Below are 11,719 nucleotides of genomic sequence, written 5' to 3'. Positions count from 1 at the left end.
GGGGGACAAGAGCGAGACTTCATCTCAAAAAAAAAAAAAAAAAAAAAAGCAAGCAGCTACAAACATCAGCATGTTCATAATTCTGGACAGTCGCTCAGTGGTTTACTCCAGGACAGGTGCTCCACTTCTCCACGTGCCTGCAGCTGGGTGGAGGGGGCATCGACACGTCGCCTCCCTCTCTGCACCCGCCCCAGGGCCCTCCGCCCCACTCCATGGATGCCGTTGTGTTCAGCTCACCCTGTTCTTTATGTTTAGAATACCAGGAGCACTGGTTTTACTTTGAAGCTAAATGGCAGTTTTATTTGGAGGAGAGGAAAATCAGTAAAGACTCAGAAAATAAAGCCATCTTCCCCGACAATTATGACGCAGAAGAGAGGGAAAAGGTGAGCCTTGTCCTGGCACTGAGGCAATGTCTGGCACACCAGTGGTGCTCAATAAGTGCATAGCAAGTGGGTAGATGGGTGGGTAGGTGGGTGGGTGGATAGATGGATGGATGGATGGATAGAAGCGTGGGTGGGTGGAAGGGTGGGTGAATGGATGAATGGATGGGTGGATGGATGGGTGGATGGTGAATAGATGGGTGGGTGGATGGGTCGACAGGTGAATGGATGGGTGGATGGATGAATGGATGCGCGAATAGATGGGTAGGTGGGTGGGTGACTAATCTCGTCTCTACTAAAAATACAAAAAATTAGCCAGGTGTGGTGGCGTGCGCCTGTAATCCCAGCTACTCGGGAGGCTGAGGCAGGAGAATCGCTTGAACCCGGGAGGCGGAGGTTGTAGTGAACTGATACCACATCATTGCACTCCAGCCTGGGCGACAGAGCCAGATTCCATCTCAAAAAGAAAAGAGTGGGTGGATGGAATGGCAGTTCACTAGGATGGACCCAGGAAGCTTGTGCTGTAATATACCCAGAAGTGACTCCACTTGGGCACATGCCCCTGACCCCCGGCTCTCTTGTCAGACCTACAGGAAGTGGAGCTCGGAAGGTCGAGGGGGAAGACGAGGCCATGATGCCCCCATGATAGCCTATGACGCCCTCCTTGCAGCAGGCAACAGCTGGACTGAGCTGTGTCACCGGGCCATGTTTCATGGAGGTGAGATGTTCCTTAATGGCCGTGGCTGCCAGGAGGGTAGCACCCTTCTTCTGAAGCACCCCTTGGAGTGTCCTAGGACGGCAGGCATTCAGGGGCCACCTCCTGAGCCCCAGCATATGCGTCCTTCTCTTCCTTTCTGGAACCCGCTTTGGGAGGGCGCAGGCTCCAGGGTACACCGGCTGACGTACGTCCACTCACGTGCAGACGTCACAGGATACAGGTGTGACTGCAGGTCCTGCTGTGAGCTCCAGCAGACCAAGAGTCTCTCGCCTGGTCCACGAGCCTGGAGGGCTGTGCGGCCTTGGAGTAGGTGGGGTGTAGGGGTATGGAGGCTCCTACCCTTGCCACTGCTGCCTCAGGCTGGCCACCTTCGCAGGGTTCTGTTCCAAGGTCACGGTCGTCTTGTCCTTTGCTCTGCAGCCTCTGTGCGAAGTTGCGGACTGCCGCCTGGAGTTAGGTCCTGGGCTCGCCTCCTGCTCCATCCGTGCTGGCTCTGTGCCGCCCAGGCCGTCTCTGGCCATGGAGGGAGAGGAAGAAGCCCAGCAGAGTGGCTGTGGCAGCTCCAGGCAGCTCCTACTCGTAAGATCAACCCCGTGCCTTGTGGGAGCAGCTGTTAGGTTCTGTGAGACTGGCTGAAATTGCCTCACTTCAGTGAGGCTTGGAGCTGAGCTTGACCAGACATGAGCTGGGAAAAGACAAATGTGGCCCCGTTTGGTCAGGAAGCCTCTGCACAGAGCCGGCCCAGCCCCTGGAGGGGTTTCCTCTGTGCCCCGGCTCAGGGGTGGGACCGTGCGGCCTCGGGCTCCCCTCCCTCCGCCTTCCTCTGCACCCTCCTGGCGCCTCACTGACTCTTGGTGCTAAAACACCGCTTCACACAGATGCCTGACCCAGGGAGGGAGAAGGGAAGCACCTGTCCCCCTCCCGTTTGCTTTGGGGGGTTTTTTTGAGACAGGATCTCACTCTGTCGCTCAGGCTGGAGTGCAGAGAGGCAGTCTCGGCTCACTGCCACCTCTCCCTCCTGGGTTCAAGAGATTCTCCCACCTCAGACTCCTGTGTAGCTGAGATGACAGGCGTGAGCCACCGCGCCAGCCGGCCTGTCCCTTTTATCAGCCGCCCCCAGCAGAACTGGGGTTTGACCCACCTTAGCGGTGGCCAGCCCCGGGGGTCTCGCGGCCCTGGTCAGGTGGAGCCCACTGCAACTGCTGCCTTTGCGTTTCAGGGGAGAGTGCAGCCACGGGCACCATTGCAGGCTGCCTGTTTGGGTTGCTGTACGGCTTGGACCTCGTTCCGAAAGGCTTGTACCAAGACCTGGAGGACAAGGAGAAGCTGGAGGACCTGGGCGCGGCCCTCTACCGCCTGTCCACAGAGGAGAAGTAAAGCCATTTCTGCCACTTTTCCCCTAGAGAGCCAATGCCACCCCTGGGGCCCATAGTGTCCTCTCTCAGCCCCCTGGGTGAGGGCGTCCCTGTGCGGCTCCACTGCAGTCTGCGCCTGACTGGTCACATCTAACTCTCATTTCCAATATCAGAATCCTAACTGTTGCATAAAATACACCGTTTGTCCTGCGGGAATATTTTCTGTCCTCCACCATCCACATTGACATTGTGTGGCTTATGGCACTTGGACGTCCAGGCGTGGCACTCACCCGCAGTCTCCCAGACAGATGGTGTATTTTATTCCGCCGCAGAGCTAATGCTGTTTACTCACTCACTTCAACAACACTAACTGTGGTGGCCTCCCGCAGGGCCCCGCTGCAGACCCTCCGTCCTGCCTCTGCCTCCACCTCCAGGCGTGCATTTCCCCCGAGGGCCGATGCACCACCTCCCCGCCCTCCACCCCCTGCCATATCCACAGTGGGCTGTGTGTGCCTGGACAGAGAAACAGTCCACACTGGGGCACACATACACAAGCATTGCTCTTAACCCCACCCACCTTTTTAATCACACTAGATTTTAAGATCAATCTCTTTTTGAAACAACTGACGGAGAAAACCAGAACCTCAATGGCCTCCTGCCAGCTCCGGCGTCTCTCTGGTCTGCCTTAGTGGGCCAGGTCCAAATGCAGAGCAGGCCTTTCCCCTCCGCGCCTGCCCTGCCGGGCTCGCTGACGAGGAAGCACTGTCCCTGCGGTGAGGTTCTCTCTCAGAGAGTCTTGGAAAAGGATCACTTGCTCTTGTTTAAAATAAATTTGGACGTGATTTTTCCATGCAGCATCTGGTGTGAATAAAACAGCAGTTGACTGACGTTTACCGCTGCGCTTGGCCGCTTGCCTGGGGCCTCTCTTTTTGTTGTGATTTCCTTAAAGAGCTGGCCCCTGGGCAGAGTGGGAATCCCGGGGAAGCCCCAGCCTCAGGGAGAGGAGGCGGCGGGGCAGAAAGCCTGGCTGGTTGGAATCTCTGTGGGCATCCAGAATGCGAGCCCGACCCCCACGGGCTTTGTCCTCTCCTATGGGATAAGTTGAAAGGGAAAGTGGTGGCGTCTTCATGCTCCCACTTGGGATTCCTGTGTGAGTGGACTGGCAGGAGAGGCCGGTGGGCTTCACAGGCGGGCGCCACGGACCGCCCCCCCAGGTGTGTTGGGTCCGGGCTTCCCAGACAGGCCCTGCCAGCCGCTTCCCGGCGCCTCCCTCCCTGGCCGCCGCCTCTTGGTGGAAACAACCCCGACATTCATCCAGTCCAAGGAGCAGGCGTGTCCGGGGGTAGGGTGGGCGTGTCCGGGGGTAGGGTGGGCGTGTCCGGGGGTGGGTGGGCGTGTCCGGGGTAGGGTGGGCGTGTCTGGGGCGGGCGGGTCCGGGGGTAGGAGTGTGAGGAGCGGGTAGGGGTGTCCCGGAGGTAGGAGTGTCCCGGGGGTAGGTAAGGGTGTCCTGGGGGTAGGGGTGTTCCTGGGGTAGGCGGGTCCGGGGGTAGGGGTGTCCTGGCGGTAGGAGTGTCGGGGGTGGGTAGGTTTGTCCCGGGGGTAGGAGTGTCCCGGGGATAGGGGTACACTTTGCTTTTTCCCTAGAGTTGCCCCGTTCGTTTTGTGGGAAGTGTAGTCCATGCTGCTGGAGGAATCTGTGGCCTTCTATGCTGGGCGGGCCGCAGCAGTGGGGCTCTGTGCTGAGCTTCCGAATAACCGGACTAACCGAGCTGCTACTGGCGCTTTAAGTCAGAAGAACCGGAGAGACAGGCACATCGGGGCGATGGGCCTCACATCACACACATCCATGCAGCGTGGTTCCAGGACCGTGGGTGTGGGGAAATTAACCGAGAATTACCTTTCAGGAAAAGAAACCCAGTTAAGGTAAGTCAGAACTGTTGCTAGCGTAAGTAACACAGTAGTAGTACCTGTGTAGCCAGCTTTCCGGAAAGTGGCCTTCCCTCTCCACCTGCTGTGTGCCCTGCTGTGTGGAAGGAAAGGCCAGCTCACATGAGCAGGGCATGGCTGGATTCAAACGGGGTGGACTCCGTCTCCATCCGCAAATCAAACCCCTCCGTGAGAATCAGAAAGTGAGTCTGTTTAGAAACTGATTCTAGATTAGAACACACAAATGCAAAACCCACAAGCATCGTAAACAAAAGGCAGCAGTGCCTTGCTTCACTTTCCTGTTACAGAGAGACCCAAAAATTGAAAAGAAAAAGCCACAGAAAGCACTGTGGGGACACTGAGGGAGACACTGAGGGGGCACCAAGCCAACTCTGCTGTTTAAAATGGCACCGGCGGGTTTCATTGTTGTTATAAAAGTGACGTGTGCACAAGTTCGGGAATCCAAATGCGTTAACAGCAGCGTGTGGGGAAAGCAGCTTCCAGCCACCCAGATAACAAGGCCACGGTGGCCTAAAATGCTCCCCTAGAAGCGGGGCCGTTTTTACTACCCCTGTTTTGTAGACAAGGAAACTAAGATTCAGGAGGTCTGAGTATTTCTCCCAGAGCTGCATTTCGTGAGCACAGAGCAGCTTTTAAACCTGATGCATCTGAAAACCACACTCAAGCTTTCTCCCCTTCCCCTAATTCCGGGAGACCTCACCACCACCACAGCTCGCAGCAAACCTTGGCGATTGCATAACCTCAGGCCCAAGCTGCCAGAAGCCAGTGCCACCTGTTTTGGCTGTGAGTATAAAAATTAATAGAACATCAGCTGATAAAATTGGTAAAACCCAAATTGGTGTTCAATCCAAACCTCTGCTCTTGAAAAACTCCATCATTGAAGTTAATTCCAAAGGTTCCATTAGGTTGGAAATAACTTTGGAGTCGGAGTGCAGGCACTGCAGCTCCCCTGATTACAATCCCTGGTGTGCAGACGCATTTCCAGTTAACACACAGAAATAAGTTATCAGCTCGCTCTGCCCGCTGCGGGAAAAGCATTCACACGAGGTCTCAAAGAACAGCCTGAGAGCGTCTCGGGATTCGTGTGCTGCACCCCAACCAGTGGCTGCTGGTCAGCAAACAAGGGCTTAGACAGACAAAGGCAGGGACTGTGTGTGATCTGGGGCAGACAGACAAAGGCGGGGACCATGCCTGATCTGGAACACTCTGTGTCTGGCACCACGCACATCGTGAATGTTCTGTCTGATGGCCACAGGGGTGGTCCCCAGGGTCTGACCATCGTGCAGCCCCGTGAGCACGATGCCTTCCCCACCCTCCTTGTGCCCCGAGAAGGGTGATCGCCCAGGACCCCCAACTCTGGCTCTCCCTCGGGCAGGACAGGCTGCACGACCTGGGGCCCTGGTGGTGCCAGTGGGGACCATGACCAGCCTGCAGATCCGGGGGACAGCCTTGTCTTGTTCCACCCACCAGAAAGCCAGAGAGCACACAGTCCCCAGGGCCCTGCCAGCGGGGTGCTGGTGCACCCCGGGGTTCCGCAAAGCGTCGCCTCTCCCGGGACTGTCTGTGCTGTCAGGGTCCTTGAATGACACCTGTCATGACACGGCTTTGCTGTCTCCCTCTCCTATCTTAACGGTTCATTTTTAAGTTTGTTTCAAACAAAACTAGCCCCGAGAACTCCCACGCCCCTTCGCCCAGCATCAGCAGCTGTTAACTGTTTTCTCTTGTCTCTCACTGCACCCATGTGAGCATGCGCACACACACACTCGCACATATGAGCTCACGCACACAATTGTTTCTGAACCATTTGAGAGTAACCTGCCAACCCTGTGTCCTCTCACCGTAAATATTTCAGATGAATTTCCTCAGAAAAGAGCAGGCTCTTCTGTAACCACTGTTTATTCAGAATCGGAATTTAACCTTCGGTAATGCTATTATCCAACAAAACAGCATTCTGTTGCAATATAATATACTATATTGTAGTTCTCTTTTTTTTTTTTTTTTTTTTGAGATGGAGTCTCCCTCTGTCACCCAGGCTGGAGTGCAGTGGCCGGATCTCAGCTCACTGCAAGCTCCGCCTCCCGGGTTCACGCCATTCTCCTGCCTCAGCCTCCCGAGTAGCTGGGACTACAGGCGCCTGCCACCACGCCCGGCTAGTTTTTTGTATTTTTTAGTAGAGACGGGGTTTCACCGTGTTCGCCAGGATGGTCTCGATCTCCTGACCTCGTGGTCCGCCTGTCTCGGCCTCCCAAAGTACTGGGATTACAGGCTTGAGCCACCGCGCCCGTCCTGTAGTTCTTATTATGTGTTAGAAATTTTGCCTGCTGTTTCATTGGTTTCCTTTATAATCTATATATTTGTAGCACAAATCCGTGACAGAAGCTCACTAACCCGAGGCCCTGCACGTCGCACAGGTATTGAGGGGCCCGAGGCAGTTGCTGTCATTAGGCAGTGGGCAAGCATCCCTGGAACCCTCGGCTGACTTACTCATGTCTCAGGCCGGGAAGAGCGTCCAGCGCTTACGGCCTCAGTCAGCCTGGGATGGACAGTGACCCCATTATCAGTCACAGCCAGCCAACTAGACACCCCTTCGCTGGTCACTGCCGGTTGACCAGACGCCCCTTTGTAGGTCCCAGCTAAGTCACTCACATATAAGGTCTTATGTAGGTCACAAAACATGTTCAGGTCAAGGCCTTAGGGTATCCTGGCCCAAAAGGCCACACCCATCGTTAGCCAGATTTATTTCCAGGAAATACAGATACTTAGTTCTCCAGCTGGTTCATTAGCACAGGCTGAACTATTCCCTACCTAGTTACCAAAAATCAACAGGCAGCAGTTAGCAAACATTTGTTCTCGGCTTTCCTAGATGGACAGTGACCGCTGCAATGACGCCCAGAAGCTGCTGGGGAGGGGCGTGGCCAGATCAGCTCCACCCCGCCTGAGGGCCGCTCTCGGCCACCCCGCAGGATCCCAGCCAGGCCCCCGGCCTTCCAGGATTTTTAGAAAGTACTCATCCCTTGGGGTTAGGTTTTCTTTTTCATAAGTCTAATATTAGATTCTTTAGTCATCTCTTCTCAGTCTTCAGGCTAAGATCAAGTTTAGATTTATTTGTAAAATTTTAGGAGGCTCAACTTAAAGGGATCTGTATTATTTAAAACCAATCTCAAAAAAAAAAAAAAAAAACTACGAAGGAGGCAAGCTTGCTTCTCTTTTGTTTTTCTGAAATGGAGTCTCACTCTGTCACCCAGGCTGGAGTGCAGTGGCGCGATCTCGGCTCACTGCAACCTCTGCTTCCGGGGTTCAAGCGATTCTCCTGCCTTAGCCTCCCGAGTAGCTGGGATGACAGGCGCACACCACAGGCGGGTACTGAGCTGCAGAGGGGACGGAAGCCGGGAGCTGAGCCACAGAGGGCAGGGAGGCTGGGGGCAAGCTGCAGGGGGCAAGCTGCAGAGGGCAAGGAGGCTGGGCTGAGCCACAGAGGGCAGGGAGACAGGGGGCGAGCCACAGAGGGCAGGGAGGCTGGGCTGAGCCGCAGAGGGCAGGGAGAGCGGGGGTGAGCCGCAGAGGGCAGGGAGGCTGGGGGCAGAGGGCAGGGAGGCTGGGGCGAAGCTGCCAAGAGAAGGAAGGGCGAGTGGCCCCAGGCTCATCCGCAGAGGGGCAGGAAATGGCAGTGCAGGCCTCTGGTGTGTATGGAGGCCCAGGACGTGTTTTCTAAGCGCTGTTGGCTGAGGGCACCCAAATGTCGGTCAGAAGCATGTGGGGGCTGGTGCGGGCATGTGTGTGACATGGCTGAGGCTGGTCCGTGTTCTGAGCAGGCTCCTGGCACAGCCGGACAGTCGTAGGCCCAGCTACCGCATGAAACCGGCCCTGCCCTTCTCTCAGAGGAGACCACGGCCGAGGGTGTTCCCATGGCCTGAGGGCTCTCCGAGCAGGGCCAGGCTCAGGTGAGCCCAGCACAGCCACTGACCAGGCAGAATAGTGACCTCCAGGCCCTGCTGTCCAGAACCCCAGCAAAGAACCTGCCGTAGGGTGCTGCTGTCCATGTCAAGGTGGGCCCGGGTGTGTCTCCTGCGCTGTGATGGGCTCTAGTCTCACTGTATTTTCACACGACCTCTCTGGCTGGCCAGAGCCACCGACAACTAAATTAGGAAAGCCGGGCACCCTGCTGTTTATATTGGCCCCTGGGAGGAAGACATTCCATTCCCTGTGGGTTCTGCAGCTCGTCCAAGTGCTGGGGGGGACTCTGAGGGAGGCCTGGTCTCGCCCCGCACTGCTGGGCGGGCAGCGGTCACACAGGGCAGCCCAGACTCAGCCAGCGCAGCTCTGACCAGGGGCCTTTGCAGGAGGCTTTGAGGGGCGGGGCGGACGGCCTACGGGGACAGCGCTGGCTGTGGCATGTGAGGACGCGTTCACTCAGCAGCACGGTGGGAGAGGGGGGGGCCACCTTCGCAGGAGACACGCAGAGCCTTGTGGGGGAGTCACGGAAAGTGCTGGGCCCCCCTCTCAGTTCATGACTTGGGGGTGCTCCTGGCGTCCATGCTGTTCCCCTTTGTGGGGACACCAAGGTCTGTGCGGGTCACCGTGGGGCTCCCAGAGCTGGGCCTCTGGGAAAGGCTCCCTGAGGTGGGGGCATCTGAGCCTGGTTGTGAAGGATGAGCAGGAGCTCCTCAGGGAGGCAGTGAGGCTGTTCTAGGCTGAAGGACACAGCGAGGTTGGGCGTGGAGTGGGCAAGCGGGGTGGAGGCTGGAGCTGGCAGGAAAGGGCGTGGCGAGGAGGGAAAGGGGGTTGCGTAGTGAGTGAACCGAGCCTCCAAGGGGCGCTGCCAGCAGTGGGTGAACCGATTCTCTGTGGAGCGCTGTTCGCCACCCACAGGTCTGCTGCCAGCCTGCCCAGCTGTACCCAGCACTGCTGTAGGCTCAGGAAAGTAGAGATCAGAACCAACACAGGTCCTGCCCACGGAGGGGCTCTGCTCTAGTGGGGAGCTGGGCAAAAACAGAGGTGACTTGTTTAAAAGTGCACTCGGATCTTAGAAAATTACAGTGCTGTGACAGTAGTCACCTGGGACATGCCAGCAGCAGCAGCCGTGGGCCGTGGACTCCTGGAATCCCCTGGCCAGTGAAGCCCAGAGTGCAGAACATGCTGAGCTGGGGGGCTGCTCGCGCAGACCCCGGAAGAAGGAACCACCCGCAGGTTCAGGGAACCCAGAGACAGCAGCACCTCTGAGGCTACCGCGAGGGGCGGGGACCAGCGAGGGTGAGCGCAATAGTGGGCGGTGGGCGCAGGACCTTGTGATGAGAAGGGGCAGCCCAGGGGGACGGCAGGACAGCAGGGAGCAGGGTAGTGGCCAGGCCAGACCCAGGGAGGAACTTGGTTAATGATGACTGCAAAACACAAAGGCTCTGTGAAGGGGGCTGTGGAATCCCCTCTCGCTCCCGCCCAAGGGTGTTGTCCTGAACTGTGGATGCCTCCAACAGCCACAGGTCCATGGCTGAGGCCACCTCAGGGAGGTGGGACTCACCCCAAAGAGGACTTTCTAGCTCTGGCCGAACCCCTAATCCTCAGCCGACAAACCAGAAGAGCATCCTGATCTCTGAGTGTAAACGTGTTCCAGACGATCACGCTGCGGGGTGAATGCCCCTGTGACAGCGGAAGCACGGGATGGGGTGGCCGAGTCCGTCCTCCACACCCACCTCTGCTTGCCGGCCTGGCCAGGTCCTGATGACACCCTGACCTCATAAGCGGCCACAGACTCAGATGTGCCAGGGAGCTAAACTGGATTTCGAGTCACTGTGAGTCTTAAGGAGGACGTGAGGCAAGTCCAACCTACGAGGGTCCCACTGACACGGCCGCACCACCCGGGACAGGCGCTCGGCCTCCACAGGGGCTCCGAGTGTGGGGAGTGGTCCCGTCCCCAAGCCGCCCACCACCTGAGGTCAGGGCAATGGGAATTTAGACGTCAGCACGGAGCTCCATTACTCTCTGCTTCCACACTCACCTCCCATTAAGGCAGGAGGATGAGCTGGTTTAATTCCAGCTCTGTTTTTCATCTTTCTATTTGGATCATGGGGCTCAGAAGCCATCAGCGAGGGGTGTGGGAAGGGGCAGACGGACGTCACACGTGGCTGAGCCAGGTGGCCTTTATTCAGATGATCAGAATGTCCCCACCGCAAGCAGTCAGCATGGCTGGTTCAGTCATCCAAATGACTCACCTGCAAAGTCATTAAGACGACTGAAACGCCCGGCCAGCGGGGACAAAACGTGTGACAGGCTCTGTGGACAACGGCCTGAGAAGTTCAGCCTTCTCGGGTGAAGGGAGCGCAGCCATCCACGGGCGGCCCAGTCATAGCAGAGGGGACGTGCCCGGAGACGCCAGCGGAAGGCAGGTAGGGCGGCTGACCCTGTGATGGCAGGGGATACAGCCTTCAGAGGGAGCACAATGCCTCCAGGCTGGTCCCCCAACCCCGAGGTCGGCCTGCTCCTCTGTCCTGCCCGTCCCCACGGCGCAGTTGAGAGTGTCCTGTCCACCCTGGCTTCAGCGGGGTGTGGGCGGCCCTGGCTGGGGCAGTTCTGGGGCTGCCGTGGATCACTTTACCAGCCATGGGGACACAGCGGCTCCTTCCTGGGTGGGCTCTGATGACTCAGAACAAGGGCGTGCCTGGCAGCAGGACGCACAGCTGCTCCTTGGATTAGTTTATTTTTATAGTCGTCCCAGCTTGCAGCACACTGTGGCCTTGCAGCAGGTTCTGAGTTTAGTTTTTGTGTAAATGTCTCATCCTCGCCTGGTTTGGAAGGACCATCTGCCTCAGTGGTTCCGAGTGGGGTCCCCGGACCAGCAGCCTCAGAATCACCAGGGACTCGTTAAAATGCAGATTCCCAGGCCCCACCCCAGACCGTGGATCACAGGCGGTGGTGGTGTGGCCCCGAAATCCGGATCTCAGCAAGGCCTCTGGATCCACTGATGCCCGCCGGAGTCTGGGGGAGAACAGCACACTCTCTCCGCGTGAACTCGCTGAACAGGGCAAGGGAGGCACCTTGAAGAGGTGGAAGAAGCGGAGTCCTGTGTTGCATCTGTGGCCCGGCCACTCCTCCGTGTGGGGTCCGTCCTGGCCCTGGGCCATCACATGCCTACGGCAACACAGCCACGTGGTCGTGTGGTCAGCCGCTGTCGCCTCCCCCATCAGGGCTGCCTGGCAACAGCTTTTAACAAGGAAATCTGTCCATGGCTTCAAAACCAGAGCTCTCTCTTTTGGAAAAACATAGACAAACCCAAAAAGAGAAGTATGTTCACACATTTCCTTCCAGTCTGTTTTCAGCCTGTTCAG

General features: G+C 57.4%; 1 protein-coding gene across 1 annotated transcript in view; it reads left to right on the top strand.

Moving 5' to 3' along the window:
• The window catches only part of LOC105505971 (protein ADP-ribosylarginine hydrolase-like protein 1), a 12,947-nt gene extending 9,607 nt beyond the window's left edge, over window positions 1–3,340 (top strand). Inside the window, exons 4-6 of the mRNA XM_011933955.1 lie at window positions 256–383; window positions 966–1,098; window positions 2,318–3,340. Of these exons, the coding sequence (XP_011789345.1) occupies window positions 256–383; window positions 966–1,098; window positions 2,318–2,475 (419 nt within the window). The 3' untranslated portion in view covers window positions 2,476–3,340. The remainder of the gene's footprint in view (window positions 1–255; window positions 384–965; window positions 1,099–2,317) is intronic.
• The last annotated feature ends 8,379 nt before the right edge of the window (window positions 3,341–11,719 follow it).

The sequence above is a fragment of the Colobus angolensis genome, unplaced genomic scaffold, assembly GCF_000951035.1.
Source record: "Colobus angolensis palliatus isolate OR3802 unplaced genomic scaffold, Cang.pa_1.0 Scaffold13, whole genome shotgun sequence".
Classification (NCBI taxonomy): Eukaryota; Metazoa; Chordata; class Mammalia; order Primates; family Cercopithecidae; genus Colobus; species Colobus angolensis.
Note: the sequence above shows the minus strand (reverse complement) of the source record. Positions and strands in the feature narration are given on the sequence as shown.